The 19,764-nt window shown below is 35.5% G+C and overlaps 1 protein-coding gene across 19 annotated transcripts in view; it reads right to left on the bottom strand.

Annotated features, from left to right (window-relative positions):
• The window catches only part of LOC149792075 (centaurin-gamma-1A-like), a 202,883-nt gene that overhangs the window by 70,039 nt on the left and 113,080 nt on the right, over positions 1-19,764 (bottom strand). For 16 of the 19 annotated variants that reach the window (XM_089970568.1, XM_089970573.1, XM_089970583.1 and 13 more), the window contains one exon: positions 11,379-11,465. The exons of the other annotated variants lie outside the window; for them this stretch is intronic. In XM_089970568.1, coding sequence (XP_089826694.1) covers positions 11,379-11,465 — 87 coding nt within the window. The remainder of the gene's footprint in view (positions 1-11,378; positions 11,466-19,764) is intronic. 19 annotated transcript variants of the gene reach the window in all.

Raw genomic sequence — 19,764 nt, 5'->3', positions numbered from 1 at the left:
AACCTGTTCTAAGGCAGAATTTACACAGTTTGTAAAATACGAAATCACACGAGTCCCACTAATGGAAAATACATACCTTTAAAGTACTTCTGGGTGAATATATTACTCCAAGATGTAAAAAGTACACCAACCTGTTCTGAGACAGAATTTACACTGTCTGATAAACATAACTAAAGGCATGTTACTTGTTAGCCATTTACCCAGTTTCACTCTTGGCTATGTGGAACAGAATACCTGCCTGTGGATCAAAATGTAGTCTACTAAGAAAAATCACAGCGTCAGCTTCCTTACAGCTGTAAACCTGAAAAACCTAAACAGTACATTTGTGTTCATACAGTATGTGCCATTATACAACCAGATTTATGCTCTTGTAGCTGCTGCCATGTTTGAAAACTACCTTTGAAAGTCACAATAAAATTCTGAAGCAAAAAACCCCATTTTATTTGGCCATTTAAAAATCTTTAAGTTTAAATGAGGATGTGGATGGACTGATGGATGAACACTCATAAAAAGTAAAAATTAAGTATTTTTTTGAGCAAGCCGACAGCTGTAAATAAGCACACATCCATCACCAAACATAGATTTGAGTTAGATCACACCAAGCACAGTGCTGCAAGTTATGTTACACCAAACATAAGGCTGTCAGTTGCACAACACCAAACATAAGGCTGTCATTTACGTAACACCAAACACAAGGCTGTCATTTACATAACACCAAAATTGATATATGCAGGATGAGTTATCTTGTGACTCTTATTACATTTCAACATATTTGAACCTGGCTCAACTCTTCAAACAAACTGAGCTATGTTTATCACGATCACAATGCACATGCAGTAGTCCCCATTTCATAAGGTCACTTATTCTGCACTGAAAATCTGGCTTAAAAAAAATGAAGTGACCTTTTTTTTTTGGGGGGGGGGAGAGAATTATGATCATCGTTTGTGTCTGTGTGGGTGTGGGGAGGTATTGGACAAAATGCACTCTGATCAGGAGACAACTTTCTACTGAGAGACCTCTCAAAAGGGGGACCACCATAATGCCAAGGAACAAATAAATATAAAAGTGGAATCTTCAATACCATGGTAACTGTTGCATAGTGTGTCACACAATGAGCTTATGTCATTAATTGTTCCTCCATTTTTTTAAAAGTGTACGAGACCTCAAGGATCCAGCAGAACATTTTAATCATTGTCCAAATTTGCTTTTGATAATCCTTTCTAATTCTGATCTGACCATAATAATAGGTACTTTAATTTTGTTTAAATGCTCAAAATTAGCATCAAATTTTCTCAAGCCGACCAAACTCATTATCTGCACCAAAACTGTTAGTCAGGTGCTAATGTCAAGTGCTGATGGCATTTTCCTTCAAAAGCTTCCACACTGCACCTTACTTAGCAGAGGTAAAGCATTCGTCCAAAACTTTCTTTCAATACGAAGTTGATGTGGAGCCTGGATGGTTGTTGATGTTGTTGTAGGGTTTTATGCCATTTTTCAGCACAGGATAGGCTATACATGGTGGTCAATATTAATGGTGGAGAAAGAACCCAGGAAAACCCTGGAAAGAACCACCAACCCATGAGAAGCTACTGGCAAGCTTTCTCACATACCCATGCTGGCCGAATCTGAGACTCAAACCCATGCAGACAGAGGTGAGACATCAATGATCTGTAACAGAGAGCACTTTAGACCACTTGGCCACTCAGGGACCCGAGCCTGGATGGACAAGTGGATTAAGATGCTCACCTTTACAGATCACTCACACATCTCACCACTGTCCACTCAAGTTCAAATTTCAGCTTGACCAATATGGACATGTGAGAAAAATTGCCAGTAGCTTTCTGTGGGCCAGTGGTTCTTCCTCCACCAATATACTGGCGCAATGTATAATCTATCATCAATCCAATAAATCAGACCCCAAAATCTGTGCTGATACTGATGGACTATTTGTGGCTCTGATAGAAACTATTCATAACAATGAGGAATCATTTGCCGACAATTCTGTCCACAACATATTGGTGTACATTTTACACACTTACCAGTATTTCTTGCATCTCTTGAATTACCATCAGCTGAAGGGTCCTTTTCACTATATGTACAGAATATTTCTTAATTAAATCCTATGTTCTGACGACTTACAAATCCATGTGGAATAACTCAAACCTATGACCTGTGGCCATTTTGCATTTTTTGCTATGAAATACTAGGAAGTAAAAAACCACACACAGGTGTGTTCCAAAAGATTTGCATGCAGTATAATTGCACATTTTACTGAAAAGGTGATATCATACCAACAAAACATCCTTCTGTTACAATACATATCTGGTGGTCTGAGTTATCAGACAATGCCTATCATGTGCTAAGTGACTTCAAACCCCAACAAAACAAAACCAATCAAGCTGATGCACATCAAGGATAAAATTCCACTGCAAAACAGAAACCAACTATGGAAACTAACAAATGTTTGGAATGTATAATCTAACATACATCAAACTGAGTAGATTAATAAAAAGGCACCAACAGATCATGGTCTTCTCTCTACAGTCTAATAATAACCATAAAATAATAGCACAGACCCTGATCTGTTACCATATTATGCCAAAACAGATCATGGTCTTCTCTCTACAGTCTAATAATGACCATAAAATAATAGCACAAACCCTGATCTGTTACCATATTATGCCAAAACAGATCATGGTCTCTCTTTATTCTAAAAATGACTATAAATAAATAGCAGAGACAGTTCACCCGTTTCCACATTATGCCACAACAGATCAGTATCTTCTCTTTATTGTAATAATAATTACAAATGGAAATATCATTTTCTCCAAATTGTATACCCTAATCCATATTTGATGACATATCACTATCATTAGTCAAACATTGAAAGATCTCTATCAGTATGCATTCCATCCAAGTTGTAAGAATTCTGTTATGTGACTTTTTTTTAGATAACAAATTCTGTAAATCTATTTTTAGCAGCAGTAGCCATATTTAATGGTTGCTTGGCATCATTTGTAAACACTTAACAGCCCTTCATGACAAAATCTTTATACCACGATGTATTTTTATCAAGTTTGGTCATTTTCTCTGTTGAGTGATTTTCTGAGAAGTTGTTTTAAGGGTCAGCATTAGTTGTAAAATCTTTAAAAGTCTACTATGCCAGTCACTTTGGTCAAATACTGTTGAGTGATTTTTCTTCTTTTAGTACCAGTAACTATATTGATGGTAATGTTGACATGATTTATATAACAATTTTTTTAAGGATTCTATGCCAGAATATGTTTTCGATCAAGTTTGCTGACATTCTGTTAAGCTGTTTTAAAGAATTCATTTACAGATTTTCTACTTTTATTAACATTTGACATGTCTGATGATTGAACAGCAGCATTTGTAAAATATTTTAAAGATCCTCTTGCTAAACTAATTTTGTTAAGTTGGTGGAATTATATTTAACAGTTTAATAGAAAGGTCATGTTTTTTTTAAATTAAAGTAATTGCAGCATTGTTTAGTAATGACAGCCACATTTTATCATGTAAGTTTCCACAAAGCTTAAAATGTTAACAATTTTGTGCATCTTTAAAAAATGGTATATGTACATGCTGCAGTAATTTTGAGGCTGAAAGAAATCAGAAAGGAAAGCTATTTTATATTTATTGCAATGACAGACTCAAGCTCAGACTAGTAGATAAGAAATTTTTTTAAGCAAACTAAAACACCAGAACAAAGTCCACAGGAATAAATTACAAAATAAAAACTTCTGGAAGAGTGTCTGCTTCAAATTGAAAGAAATCTAACTAGTGCAACTTCGATGGCTCACCATTCTCAATTCCCCCCAAGACACCACCCACCAACTACTCACAAACCCCTCCTCACCAACCACTTGGAAAGTTACCCATGGGTCAGAACCCAAAATATATTGCATATAAAAAAGTATCTTCCTGTTACGACTCCATATGCAAAATCTGATAATAAAAAAATACCTAACAAAAATTCACTTTTCAAACCATCTAAAATAAAGCACATCCCCTATATCAAACATTAAAATTTAATCCATGAAAGATCTTGAAATTAACATTACATACTTTTGTGTTATCCTTTCCTGGCCCCCCACCCAGACTCCCTATCCCATAATATGAAAATGGCATTATGTATAGACGATGCATCTCTGACTTACTATCAAAAAAAAAGGAAAAAGCTTGACACAGTGAGAAAAAAAAAGACAGGGATTATTTTTCACCATATAACTTTGTGGGAAGGCTCCAACAGTGATGGGGAGCAGAGATGGCTGGAGTTGCATGAAATTTGGGAAACGGAAACTTATACCCACTAGTATTCTATCGGGAAGCCAATATGCGAGTTAAAAACTCTATGATGAGCAGGAAAGAACTGTTTGTATTAAAAGATATAAAAACAAACTGTAGCTTTCAATTTAACACAAATGACAACATGCTTTAGTGATATTAAATTTTTATATCTTTGACTCCTAATGATGGAGGTTCAAGGGACTGTGTGATGATAAAATCCATTCCAATGCTAAAGTATAATTATATGAACTCATAATGACATGTCTTGAGAATGTCCTATTTTTGAGCCAAGTGACTCCATTGAATTCCTGACTGGGACTCCTATCATGATCAATACATTACAGGTTAAATTTCTTTTCAGTAATTTTAGCACTCTACCAAACTTAAATGAACAGGGTAAACTAAGATAAGAGAGCATTCTATGTAGTTTGACCACTGACTCTGCCTCAAGGCCCTGGGGATTGCAGAGAAATGTGGAAAACTTATTGCAAATATTCACCCATTTTAAACTAAACCAACTGTAAATGAATTGTAGAAAACGTGTTTGCATAGAAAAGCATTTGAAGGACATACACATGTAAAGACAGATGTACATAAAGAAAGAGACAAAATATACATGCTTTCAACATTTGTCCTATAAAGTAATGGGCATAAGAGTTGAAATGAATTTTTTGTGTTACATTTTAACAAGAAACATAACTTATTAAGGAAAACTACATCAGCAGCTAAATTTACTGCAATCTCTTTTTGCTTGTGTACATCTCATAGACACTTATTTAATCAAAAATTTCATCTGACATTATTTAAACAGTTCAAGTGCTGCATATTGTAAAATTACAGCCAGAGCCTATTTTATTTACCTCAGGAAACACTGATGCAAAATATGAAAACAAATCACATGGTTTACATTCTCAAGTTCAAGTTATGTGCCAAATGTACATGATCTCCACTTCAGTCATCTTGAAAATTCATGTCTTTATATTGCTTAAAATATAATAATCTTTCAGATGTTGAGTATTAAGACCTAAAACAAAACTATCAATGTCTAAACAGTACCTAGTAAAAGGCCCATGTGGGCCTGAGATGATTCATATGGCTGACAATGCATTCTTCACAATGGGTTCCCTCCCTTGGGTATGATAACACCATCGTAAATTTCAGAGTAAATTGCCGCCTGCTGAAACCGTACACTTTGATAGCTGCATATCACACTATCATACACCGTTTTGATTTTTTCGCTTCCTTTTTAACTGGATTTCAATCTGTGATAGGAGATGTATGGCAGGATCCAGGCAATGTGCTCATATACTAACTGTTGGACCTGGCTTACCAGGGTTTAAATGATCATAAGGCCAAAACTGTCTTATGGATGAAATATTTTCTGAAACAGGATAAGCTGTGAAGAGCATGTATAACCAAGTGCAAGAGCATATGTCCATAGATCTTGTTTTGAAGGATGCTTTCTAAAGAAATTTCATCCAATGCTGTTGATTGCATCTGTTACGAAAATGATGATTTATAATTTTCTCAGGTTTTTACTCTCTCAACCATATATATTTCAATACAGTAGTACATTACCAGTTATTACTGCATTGCTGAATTGCTAGCCAGGTGGGTGGGTGATGGCCGAAGATAGCTGTCAAATGAACTTGCCACTGTTGTCTTTAGGGTGTTATACTACCAATCAAAAGATGGCATAAGAACTTATTGAGCTGACATGAGCTTACATGTATATAAGGAATTTAAGATAGTGACCGAAGAATACAAGAATTTTCATTTCGGCGTCTCAGCATTTATGAACAGGAGACTGGTCTCTGGAGCTCAAAACTGATCAATTCTATATAAAAAAACATGGGTCTGACCCTATATTAGAGTTCACTGAGAACTTGAGAATAAGAAGAGAGGGCAATTCTAAAGCCCTAAATGCTTGATACTGAAAAATCTTTTTCTTCAAATAGAAAAAAGAAAAAAATCTGAAGTTAACAGCCATCATATAGGATCAACATTTCCTACTGCCCCAATTACCGAAAATTGTCCACTTGGCATCATGACTTTGGAGACTGATTGCCTTCCAGCCAAAATGATGTATCTGGCAATCTTGCTAAAACCTAATTCTGGCATATAAATCATCTAATGTGAGTCAGGCATAATTGTGGAGGATTTGTGGAGTGCTGTGCACAAGGGACATTGTGCTGCAATAGCAAATCACTCCTTAGCTGTAATTAGCTGCAATTCACTGGGATCGTCAACCAACAGGTCAAGGAGTCACAGAGTAGCTATTAGGCTGATGAACACCGAGCTGGAAGTCATGACCATGTGAAGAATCTGAGGGATTATTCTAAAAGGTTGGAATTCATTAGGCATAGTCGCTTCCACTTCAGACAGGTGGAAAGAGGTTTTAAACTGGGACAGATTCTAACTTTGACTGTTTCCCTGCTTAAACTGTTTAGAAAATGGAGCCATAGACCTTCTCAAATGGGAGTGTTTTTTCACCAGTTCAGTCAGGTATGGAACCATGCCTAGGGACTGCTGTTGCTGACAGCTTAAACCATCAGATGTCACTGTGGGATTAACCCTCTGAATAATGTCTCTGCAACTAGATGGGTGGTCCATAAAAAGCTGTTGCTGTGATGCAACAAAACCCTGGATGTTTCCAGACAGCATATCTCCTGATGAGAAAGTTCTGTATATAGGCAATGTGAGTGCATGTTGTCTATGGCCTTGGACAGTCTCTGCAAAGATGCTGAAGACAAGGAAACCTCCATCAACAGGTTGAAGGAGACTGCTGAAAAAGGTTGGCATGCAAGGCTATGGTAATGTGTCCTGGCCTTCAGTTCCAATGCCTTGAAAGCCTTGAAGAGGAAATGTGTCCAAGTATACTGACAAGAGCTGCACATATAGCAATACCATAATCTCCCACCTGTGAGGCACCCTAATCACAAGTAGGGGACATAGGGTTCAAAGCAGGTGAATGGACCCTAAAAATATTGCTCAGACCAGGGACCAAAGTGTAAAAGTGATGAGAAGGACCAGATGTGAAAGGTTGTACAGGAAATGTTTCTGCAAAATCAACAGTTTATCATTGTCTTTGCTCTTTAGGTAAGGCTCGACAATTTTGTATTATCTCCCTGTTGGGAGGTGACTTTATGACAATGTTTGTCATCTTGTCTCCACTTATGGAAAACAATAGAAATTGCTCTTTAATCCTTTCTCCCTGTATAAAGGATGGACATTTTCCCTCAGTGCCAGAGGCAACAAGAAGTCCTCCTGCACCTCCAATGATAATGAGGTTGGAGGTTACAAAAAAGATATTGGGCATGCTCAGTCTGTTGATCCATGGAGCCACAACAAAGCCATCTATAGTGGCATGGTTGAAAAAGTTGGCATGTCTGACACAGGACTTGGTGGTTATACTCCCCAAGCTACTTGAGTCTGATAGGAAACAATGAAAAGGTACTGGTATCTTCCCAATCACTTCCCTTTGACTGTTTTCATTACTCAAAGTTAATTCTCAATTGGGACTGAAAGGAAGAGAGAGAAAGGAACCAGTCCTTTCTTCTAGACCAGTGGTCAAAACTCAGTGCATAGCCCAAAAACTGACACCTGGCAAATGTTTATTGTGTCCTCTTTGGTGTCCAGTGCTCAGTGGTCTTTAATCATTTTACCAGTGACCAAAAACAGATTCACCCATACACAGTAATCATGACATGGCGATCAAAGACTGGTGCTCAGTATCCAGTTGTTGCTCCTTGTTGCCTTGGGATAGAAGCTCTGTATATGTCATTTGGGGCATAACCCGGTGTCCCAGTCCCTGGCACACACAACCCATGAACCAGTGTCTAATATTACTGTCATGAGACACATATCCCAGTGAGCAGTACTTGGTGAAATGGTGATTAATGCTCAGTCACAGATCATAAGTGACTGTCAACAGAAACTCAACCCATTAATGATCTTCGCTGTCATCTGACAATGGCTGGTTTGATAATGTAGACCTTACTGCAGCCTCTGTTCAGACAAAGTCTAATAGCAGATGACAACAACTGTTCTTCCCTTGCATTGGGAAGGCGGAACATACTGTTTGGGTCTGGCGACTTACCTACACTGGGAATATAAAAAGATCCCTACCAGCAGGTGACGTCCTAATTCCCAACACCTAATTGAATCAGATGCCTTCCATACATCAGAAAGTGCTGTCACTAAAGCAGGTGACTTCCATACACAGTAAAGTGCAGAAGCCGAAGGAAACTTCCATACACTGAAAAGTGGCATCATAAAAGCAGGCCAATCCCATATATGGCATGTGCAGCAGCTGCAGACAAATTTACATAAACAAGCACTGTATCACCCCCACCCCTCAATTGTGGGTTTTTCTCAAGAGAAGAGGAAGAGGACTGATTCTTCTCACTGGCCCTACATGCCCAGTGATTTTGAACCAAGTGACAAACATTGCTGGGCCACAAACAACAATATGGTAAACTTGCCATTGGTAAACATACTGTGCATGCAAGACAGGTGATTTGAGTCTCCCAACACTGGCTTTTTATGCCCACATTTACCAATACCTCAAGGTATTATTAGATGCTGAAATGAATTATATAAATACAACAATGAACCAGAACAACAAAAGATAGGAAATACTTACCCTGACACTAGTTACTATTGGAGAGATGGAACACAAGAACCATTGCTTTCCTCACCAAAATCATCAATGATACGTAATAATAAAGCAGGTCTTCTGATCTCACATTGGGATAATCTTTTATTCTAGATCTTCAATTACTAATTGGAAGAGGGAATAACATCCTTGGACTGGGGACTAGCTCCATGAAAAGACAGAACAATGCAAGAACAGCAGGTACTGTATTACTGACATTAAATCCTATACTATTGACCTGTGATATTGTCCTTTAAAACAGAACCCAATTTTACACACAACATGTTTTAGTAATGATACAGTTATACCAAAATTCATACCTAAAACATTGAAATGTCTCCAAAATTAGATGGAAATATACAACATATAATAACATGACGCTTACCTTGAAGATAAGACCACCAATGTGGTGCATGACACACCAATGACATATATGCATACCAAGTCACACTGCATACTCTCAAACAGCTCTAAAATTATCAAGTGGAAAAAGAATGGTGCACATTTTTTAAAGCCATGACCTTGACCTTGAAGATTGTTCTCCCGCCCAATGTGGTATATGACAATATGATGATGTACATTCTTAATCTCAATGAGCTTTAAAGAAGTTAGAACAGAAGGGAAACAAATACTATTGAAATATCACCTTGACCTTTGTGTGCTGTACAACACACCTTCTAATGATGATGTAATATATAAATTCATCCCTTATTCTCTAATGGCTTGAAAGTTATGGATCAGAGGGGATAGTGTAATGGAAAATTACTAAGCCATGATGATGATATGACCTCCATTGTAGTTTGTGACATAATTTCTAGTAATGGAGTACAAGTATTCATGTTACATCCCTTAAACTCTAATAGCTTTAAAATTATAGACCCAAATGGAAATTATTATGGAAAACAAACTATCAAGTCATGACCTTGACCTTGAAAATAGCATCCCCAATTCTGTACATGACAAATATTCTTGAGTTGGTGTTTAAATATAACAGATGTCATAGCATAATCTCAAGGCTTTAGGGTTATGTAGCTGTAGGGAAAGTATTGTGATAGAAAATGTAAAATACTGGGTCAAGATCTCAAAATAAAATAGGGTACCCTTAAGTGAAGATATGTAAGTATACAAAAGTTCATTCATTAATCTCAAATGGTTTTAATAATACAGAGCAGAAGGAAAAGTGTAATGGACAGATGGAAGTGCAGATACTATGTCCCATGGCGGACATTAATCCTTTAAGATGCAAGCATATACTAATTTTCAAGTCTTATGCCAGCGACAAAAAAGCTGCAAAAATTATTCTCTAGCTAAGTTTATTAAAAGCTTTCTATGCCATGCAATGAACCTAGACTTCTATTGAATATAAACTTGTGTAAAACTGTAATAAGGGAAAATAATCTCTGTTCATTCTGAAGAAGAAAGAAAACCCCACATGTTCCGAGGTGGCATTATGCAGATATTTTCCCTTTTTCCCATGTAAATTATTTGGAAGCTTATAGATACTGATAGTGACATGAACTGGAAATGAAGTTTACATGATGTTTTGCACAAAACGTAGCCACTAATCTTTAATGAAAACTGTTTTAGTGAATGACCAATCAATAGTGGTTTTTTATACCAAATGTTGGAGGAATATGGCAGAAAGCTGAGTACGGCAATACCATTACTATTAAGTCTAACCCAGTCCAACACAAAAATATTAAGAATCCAAGAACAAAAACTCTAACTAATTATATGTGCTGGTTGCAGAATATTTGTCTGAAAAACATTTCTTTTGACTTCCTAAGATTGCACATAAATGAAATTCCAACATTTTTCCATCACAACCAAAGATTTGTACTCCCTACAAATTTCCAAGCTTCTCTCCCACCTTACCCCACCAATGTTTTTAGGATTTTCTTGTTTACACCATAAATAAATGGATGGATAACTGATGAACAAACTGTTGGGTATATACTGTATCCCTTCTTTACCAATTTATATGACATCTAAGGCAGGTGAGAAAAAAAGATTTTTTCACTTTTCTGTGTGTTTCACATAATAAATTTGCAATAATAGTAAATATGCAACACCGAAATATAAAGCATCACAAGACTTGTTGAACATCTCTAAGCTTAATGCCACCCCGACTTCTATGGTGAAATGAATACCAAACTTTGACGCTACACAAGATAATATGTTAACTTTTTGCTTTTTCTGCAAAAATATCTTGCAACTTTTGAGTACCGACAAAGGGTTCTTTTGTAATCTAAATTAACATACAGTCTATTTGAGTATAGATGCAAAGTTTTACTAACAAAAAGAAGCCAAAAATGCAATGAAAAAATTACGAAAATATGAACAGCAATGAGAAAGCGTGCTAATTTAGTGCACAAAACCAAAAATGTGATGTCCACATCCAAAGGAGGCTTACATTGAAAAGATTGGATCTCCGCCGATTTTTACGATTCTGCGTAGGGGTGCTTGTTGGGGTGGGCAACTCTTTGCTGTCAGGTTTGTCCTGTAAGTAGTATACAGTTTTCATTCCAGGTTAGTTGCTCAGCATTTCACAATACAGACAGTTAATCACATTCTGCTACTGGTACCCTGGAGATGTTTAACATATCATAAAATATTTCAGCTTTAAAAAGAAGAAGAAATATTATTACATAGAAAACAGAATATTATTCATACAAATGAAACAATTCTAACTGTATCTTGGAAGAAAATGACCGATTTCAAAATGTGGTGCTACATAGAGAAAGATAAAGTTACACAGGGCACCAGTCCATAAACCGGCATGCAAAGAATGAATGATAATTTGGAATATTCAAGCTTATAGGGAATATTACTAAAGCCATTATTTCAATTAATGCACTAATCTACAGATTTTATTAGCTTTAAGAAAAATTCTGCCATGCAAAGAAAGTTGCTCCAAGTTTATGATGACTTGTCAAAGAAACAAAACCTAAAATTTTCATTACATATGTGACATGTTGACAATTCCAGTCCTACCAACTTGCATCAACACTGCTATGTTGATGAGCTGCCTATGATGACCAAAAGGCAAAGTCACATGCCAATGGTCTATTCTTACCACCAAATTTTGATGTTAAAATAAAAGATAAATGTATATGCTGACACAAGACTTTTGGTTCCAACTTGAACAAATTAAAACTGTTCAAGCTGCAGGGTCGACCCATACTTTGTTCTACAATTAATGCCATCAGGCATCAATTTTGCCATTGTGTTAACAATCAAGCATTTATTTGGTCCTTCAAAGTTGGCCTTTTGCAACATCTTTAACAATGTATGCACCTTTATCAAAGCAAGCCAGCTTACTATCTTTTGGGAATTTGAGAGTTACACAAATAATACTTGTAGTTAAGTAAAATCTTTCTAATATCATTAAATATTTTGTGATCATTTTGTCATCAACATTTTTGTTGCTATTGAGAGAATTCATAACTTGTTGACAGGTTTTCATTTCCCTATATGTATGAATGGCATCATCTACTTGTCTCAATTTAATCAGCACTGAAATTACCCATGTTTATTTTCTCAGTCTGTAAATCCTACTCAGTGATGACAGGTCACCATTACAGATGAATTTCATTTGCATATGGGTCAAAAAGTAATTTGCATTTTTCAATTACTTTAATTGATGGAGGAATTCCATCAGTTTTTTTTTCTTCTTTTAGATCAAGAGATATGTCTAAATTTAATCTCTGTTGATGGGTCCAGATTTATGTTCCATATCACTGCTGGTCATCGCCACAAACCATGAGCAAAAATTCTTTTTTAGCTGTTGTGGCTGCCTGTGTGGAGTTTTCCTCATTTTTCATGAGTACTTGTTAACAAAATGCATCATCAACAAAAATAAACAATCTTTTACACGGTAATGGAAGATATCATTTACTCTCTACAAATGACTGATTGAAAGAGAACCTTTGACTGGGTCATTTGAACAGCATGAAAGATGATACTGTACTGTGTTCAATGGCAATTTTTTTTACTTGCACTTCCTATCGTGGGTCGGTTCTCTCTGGGGTTTTTTCCGGATTCTTTCTCCACCATTTATACTGGCTGCCATGTATAGCCTATCTTGTGCTGAAAAATGGCATTAAACCCTATAACAACAACAACAACTTTAACATGCACTTCCAGTGACCTAGCATATTCATGAGAAATGAGGAAATCCCTGCAAATGCAGCCATGGGTGATAAAGTAGTTCTAGTGGACTGTGGCTCGTGGCAATGACTACTGGCAAATGAACCAAGTATACTGTCAAGAGCTGTACAAATAGCTGTATGATAATCTCACCAGTGATAGTTATCCATCTTGTCAGTACCAAAAGAAACTGTCACAATTCAAAAACGCAAACCCTCACCATGCATGACACTTAATTCTCTAATAACCAGTGATACCGAAGTCTTGCTTTATTTTGAAGCTAGGGCAAAATATATGAGCATCACAAATGATGTCAGAGAAGGCATCATGCTTTATGAGGGAAGGAAATATGTGTTCAATAATGGTTCACTCCATAAAAATGTGAAATCAACAACAATACATTCAATGGCCCACACAGAGTTTTTCATGCACCAGTCTGAATTCTTCCCCCAAGATTTGTTTGTTGGAGGCAGTAATGGCAGGAAAATCTAAGTTCTAATCCCAAAACAATCTTCCATTCAGAAACAAGATTTTAATATCAAGCTTTGATTACAGTGTAAGTGCAGATGATAAGGTATAAATCCTGCAAACATGACATGGCATTAAATTATATTAATTCTGTGCTTTCAATAGCAAGTTAACTGATCATTACATTCCTTTCATTATGGTTACCTATGACTGACTAGTCTGCAAGAGAGAGAGAGAGAGAGAAAGAGAGAGCGAGAGAGAGAGAACGACTCCTCTGCTCAATCTGAGGGCAGATGCGTTTCTACATGTCTTTTTATGTCAGTTAAGTGAAGAGTGAACAAAACTGTCATATACAGTATATATATGTACTCAGGTCTATATCAAAAGAATTTCTCTTCTTGCAGTCTTGGTTGTCTTGACTTCTGACCTCATCCCTAAAATTAGTAGAAACAATTCTTGTCCAAAGCTACCCCACGCCCCTTTCCAGCTCAGTCTGTAGAATAGACCCATGAACCAGTCTTCATCTAACAACAGTTGCATAATGGGGGAAGTAGCCAAAGTGGCTCAGTGGTTAGTGTCAGACTGAAGAAAGAAAGGTTGCAGTTTCAAAATAGTACCATCAGATCAGCCCAAGTCAACTAAAACTGTGTAATCATGGGCAAATCGCTCACTCCAAATGTCTTAACACTGTACCATGTACTTGTGTTGAATGCCCCAGGTGGCCAAGTGGTCTAAATGGTCACCTTTACCAATCAATGCCATCTCACCTCTGTGGAAATGAAGATCTGAAGCTACATGTATTTAGAGAAGCAACAATACAGTAAAAGCTAATTGGAAAACCTCTGCAATGAATGACCAACTATCATTTACAACAGGATAACTAAATTCTAACTTACTGTCAAGGTTTGTATTCTTCATTGATTTATCAGTGTTTCTATACAATCTGCATGCAGTGCTGAATGTGCCAGTTACATATCTTATCATCTGTTACATCATTTTGTTTATCTAGCTCATACATCAAGTCATGGGCGACTGATTTTGGCTTTTGACTCTAAATAAATTAAGTATTATAATTGTTAACTTTACAATTTATGGATAGAATAAAGTGGAGCTCTACATATTTGTATTTTGCGAAGGGTTAGACTTTACAAGATAAAAGCATTTCCCTGGTTTTCCTCACTGGTTATACCGTCTATTTAAAACAAATCCTTGTATATTATGGGTATTGTGCAAAGAACATTTAATTCTCTTTAATTTGGTGTATGATTTATAAAGTATACAGCTTGGCTTAAAACGCACACCATTAAAAAATCTGCTCACTACGCTTGGTCATTTTCACTTCCTGGACTTCAGAGGTAAATTGGAAAGAAAAGAGGCAGTAAATTTTTTTAATAAAACATTTCATATCTTTGGTAATTCATTCATGACATTTTCAGAAGCTGGTATTGTCTAGTCTGGCAAAATTTGTTTCCCTATTTTAATAATGGCTAAAGATAGTATACTTTAGACTAATTCAGCCCGACTTTTTGAGCACAAGGGAGCAGTCATTTTAGTTAGCTGTGTGCTTAGATCATGTACAATTTCCACAGAAATTTTAACCACTATACCAACATTCTTTCCACTGTGCATGTTGCAAATATAAACAACTTCATCCTACACCGGCCACTCTCTCAAAATTTCATAACATCTGAATAGTGCCCCCTAAGCAAGAGCAATTCATATGCTAAAATATAAACTTAAAAAAATGATGTAACTCTTTTTGAATTTTACTGCTATACAACTGTCTTAGATAAATGCATAAATTGTTTTAATGAGCTATGAGGAAAGAAAAAATCCTTGTACAGTAATTATAGCTAGTTCTTCTTCTTAAACCCTGTTGAATTTCAAAATTAAATTGGGCACTCCTGCACAGACCTATTATGACTAAATGTTTTCAGACAGGGCTGGCACAAGATATGTGCCAGCAGTGCACCTGCACAGGGAGCCTTTTCAGGGGCACTAAATCAGAGAAAAGGGATGCAAAAATCAGACCAGGAAGCTAAAATTAAACAAAACTTTTGTTTTCTTCATATGAAAATCATTTCATTTGGTCATAACTAAAATCAATTTCTTATTAGCTTTTTATGAAGTTGAATATAGATTGGGGTGGTGGTAGGGCATCATTTTCTATTCCACATAGGAAGTTGTATTGCTTCACACTGCCCTGCTTATGAGACCACTTTATGTTGGCAAATGGAGCAGTCTCTCAAGCCCCGTTTTACAGTATCTAGCAATAGGCCTAAATCCAATACTAAATAGATCAAAACCTTTACGATAATTTACAGTTAATTGTAACCATTATCATAATTTTCCACAATCTTTACTTGATGATGACTAGAAATTATGTTTGTAAAATATGTCTGCCTTCATTGTTGTTAGCTGAGTGTTCTGCTGACCAAAAACATGCGAGTCCAAAAAATTAAAACATGTAAAAAAAAAATACTAACTTGCTATATTGTGAATCCTAGGATACAGGTGTATATTGCATGATGCTGGATGCACACACACAAAATTAATTTTGGAACAGGCAGTCATTGGCAAGACAGGGTGAAATGGCCATTGGTTTAAGAAGGAATACTAACAGGAACTCATGGTACTGGTGAGGTGAAACCTGCTTTTAAATCAAGTACTTTGCAGTGTTCATGACGACAAATTGTGCCTGAATTTATGTATGCTTCAATTTTTAAAAAATACTGTTTATGGTTATTACGTTTTGTTCCCATTTAAAAATATCTAATTGAGTTGTAGTTATGCAAAGCAGCAGGCTAATGTGTTGGATGCCTTTCTTTAATTGTCATTTAAGTGGGAATTTTTTTGAACTTTCTTTTATCAAACTTATGACAGCCATTTATATGTATACATTCTATCAAAAAATTACTTGTACTTAAGTGACAATTTCCTGTCAAACCCTTGGCAAATAATCAAATTGCTTTGTCTTTTTAATAATGCAAAATATCAATTCGCATTAATTGTTAAAGTAACAGTACTGAATACACAAAAAATGCATAATACATGTGATACCATATAAATGAGAAATGTCCTGACTTTACTAGTAACAATACTAGTAACAAACTCTATTTCAACAAACACCAATCCTGTGTGCAAACATTTAAGAATTTTATATGTGGCCAAGTTTTAAGAAATAATTACCAGGAAATGAATATTTAAATTTATATGCTTTTTGGGGTAAGAAATATATACTCACTGGAGCAAAATCAATATTAGAAAAACATAACTACTTGCAAATACACATTTTCTAAACAATTTATCCTTCCTCTGTTATAAAGTACTAGTTATTCAATGCAGTCTCTAAAGTGAATTTTTTTGTAAGTTACGGAAATAATTCTATTTAAATTTATTTTCATTCTAATATGTATTCTACATGGTTTTCACAAATTTTGCATGAACTCTGTATTCCTAAAACTGATTCTCAATATCATGGGTTAATTCCCCTGCTTCAAATCTAAGAAAGAGCAAACAGTTTTTATTTATAAAAATAGACAATAACAATTTTTTTTTATTGATACCATTTGAGAACTATTTCCAACTGCAACAAATTTCATTATTATGTGCAGATTTTGTATATTCCAACTTGGATCAAAACCGGATCAGAATCAACTTGGATTAAAACTTGATCAGAAACAACTTGGATCAAAACCCGATCAGAAACAATTTGGATCAAAAGCGGATCAGAAACAATTTGGATTAAAACTGGATCAGAAACAACTTGGACAAAAACCTGATCAGAAACAATTTAGATCAAAAGCGGAAACACAGACTCCAGAGTTATAACAAGTTGAACCTCTAATATGCATTGATCTTGTTTATTACTGAACTTTGTCCAAGATCTTCATGATATTGTATAATCCAAGTTTAATCAAAACCAGATTAGAAAGTGGTAACAAGCTCAGCCAATCAAGTACATGATCACCTCATTCATAAGTATTAATTTTGATTATATTTGAACAAATCCAGGAAATTAAAGATATAAACATGTATTTTAACTTAGGCAAAAATTGCTTAGACAAAAAAAAAATTCCCCAGAATGTTAACATCAAAATGTTGAGAGACAAAATAATGAACACGGCACTTCCCTAAGGTCACTGGGTCTTGCAATCAAGTGATGTAAAAACTGAGGGACTAGTAAAGCTAATTGGACTGTATCATAAAATCAATGATACTAACAAAAATTGTGGGAGCAAACTATTTGTCGACAGGTGCATCTTCAGGTGATGGCCATAATAAATCAAAATCTGCAAGACTAATCATATAAAAGAGATTGTGTGACTGATGGAAGGATGCTATGTACACCAACCTATAGGCAAAGGTATTAATGAACAAATCTTGTAGTTACAACTCCAGCACACCTAATTCTTCCTTGCCCTTGACTAACACTTGGTTTTTGCAAAACTTTTACACCTACTAAAATCTGAATGAACTTTTGTTTTAAGACATTCCCTGTCACAGTAATCTTGGACGCTGCATTTTTTGTATCTCGGAACAAAATGCAATTTGTGTGCATTTCTTGCATATCCAAAAAATAACACGTTTTAAACAAAGATCTTAAATATCTTCATCAGAATCATTACCCAATATCATGTACAAACAGAAATCTACACACTGAATGCATATCAGATCCCATAATTCAACCATAGCACATCAAGGGAACAGGGACAAAAAATTTCCCCAATTTATCTGCCAATGACAGTGATGTATTATGCAACATCTGCATTAGTGTATCTCTTTGCAGGGCAATTTCCATGTTAGAGTACATTCTGTTTACTTCTTGATTACTGACTATATAAAACTTGCCTTCTATGCAACATCTGCAAATGCATATCTCTTTGCAAGGCAATTTCCATGTTAAGAGTACATTCTGTTTACTTCTTGATTATTGACTATATAAAACTTGCCTTCTATGCAACATCTTCAAATGCATATCTCTTTGCAAGGCAATTTCCAAGTTAGAGTACATTCTGTTTACTTCTTGATTATTGACTGTATAAAACTTGCCTTCTATGCAACATCTGCAAATGCATATCTCTTTGCAGGGCAATTTTCATGTTAGAGTATATTCTGTTTACTTCTTGATTATTGACTATAAAACTTGCCTTCTATGCAACATCTGCAAATGCATATCTCTTTGCAAGGCAATTTCCATGTTAGAGTACATTCTGTTTACTTCTTGATTATTGCCTATATAAAACTTGCCTTCTATGCAAGATCTTCAAATGCATATCTCTTTGCAGAGCAATTTCCATGTTAGAGTACATTCTGTTTACTTCTTGATTATTGCCTATATAAAACTTGCCTTCTATGCAACATCTTCAAATGCATATCTCTTTGCAAGGCAATTTCCAAGTTAGAGTACATTCTGTTTACTTCTTGATTATTGCCTATATAAAACTTGCCTTCTATGCAACATCTTCAAATGCATATCTCTTTGCAGAGCAATTTCCATGTTAGAGTACATTCTGTTTACTTCTTGATTAATGACTGTATAAAACTTGCCTTCTATGCAACATCTTCAAATGCATATCTCTTTGCAAGGCAATTTCCATGTTAGAGTACATTCTGTTTACTTCTTGATTAATGACTGTATAAAACTTGCCATCTAGAAGGGTTAGAAGGTTAGCAAATTTTTCTTTAATTTATGAGGGCTCACTTGCTGTGCTTGGCTCGTAAATTCTTAAGAGAAATGTACTAACCTTCCAACCCTCAGTTATCTATTAAAAGAAAATTATTAATATTAATTCATGCACTGTGGTTGGCCCAAAAAAGAAGTGGATATGACAAACCAGCCAAAATAACTGATATATTAATAGGGGGGTGGTGGATTTATGCAATCATTCACAAATATGATATGTATTTTGCTGAATATTTATATCTCTAAACACAACTGCAGTCCACCAATATGGAAATTAAACCCCGACCAAGTTATCAAAAAGCTACATTTGTTCCAGTTCTATACTGTGATGGATTTAATTACCAAACTGCAATTGAAGTGAAGAGAATAGACATGCACTTCTGGATATAAATATATAATACAAGCATTTTGGTTATCATCCAAGCAATAGAACCCATATTCCATTTATCTAGGTTATATATACCATACATTACATATGCAAGATAAGATGCCCAGT

The sequence above is a fragment of the Sinohyriopsis cumingii genome, chromosome 9 (assembly GCF_028554795.1).
Source record: "Sinohyriopsis cumingii isolate HCF-2022 chromosome 9, ASM2855479v2, whole genome shotgun sequence".
NCBI classification, from domain to species: Eukaryota; Metazoa; Mollusca; class Bivalvia; order Unionida; family Unionidae; genus Sinohyriopsis; species Sinohyriopsis cumingii.
Note: the sequence above shows the minus strand (reverse complement) of the source record. Positions and strands in the feature narration are given on the sequence as shown.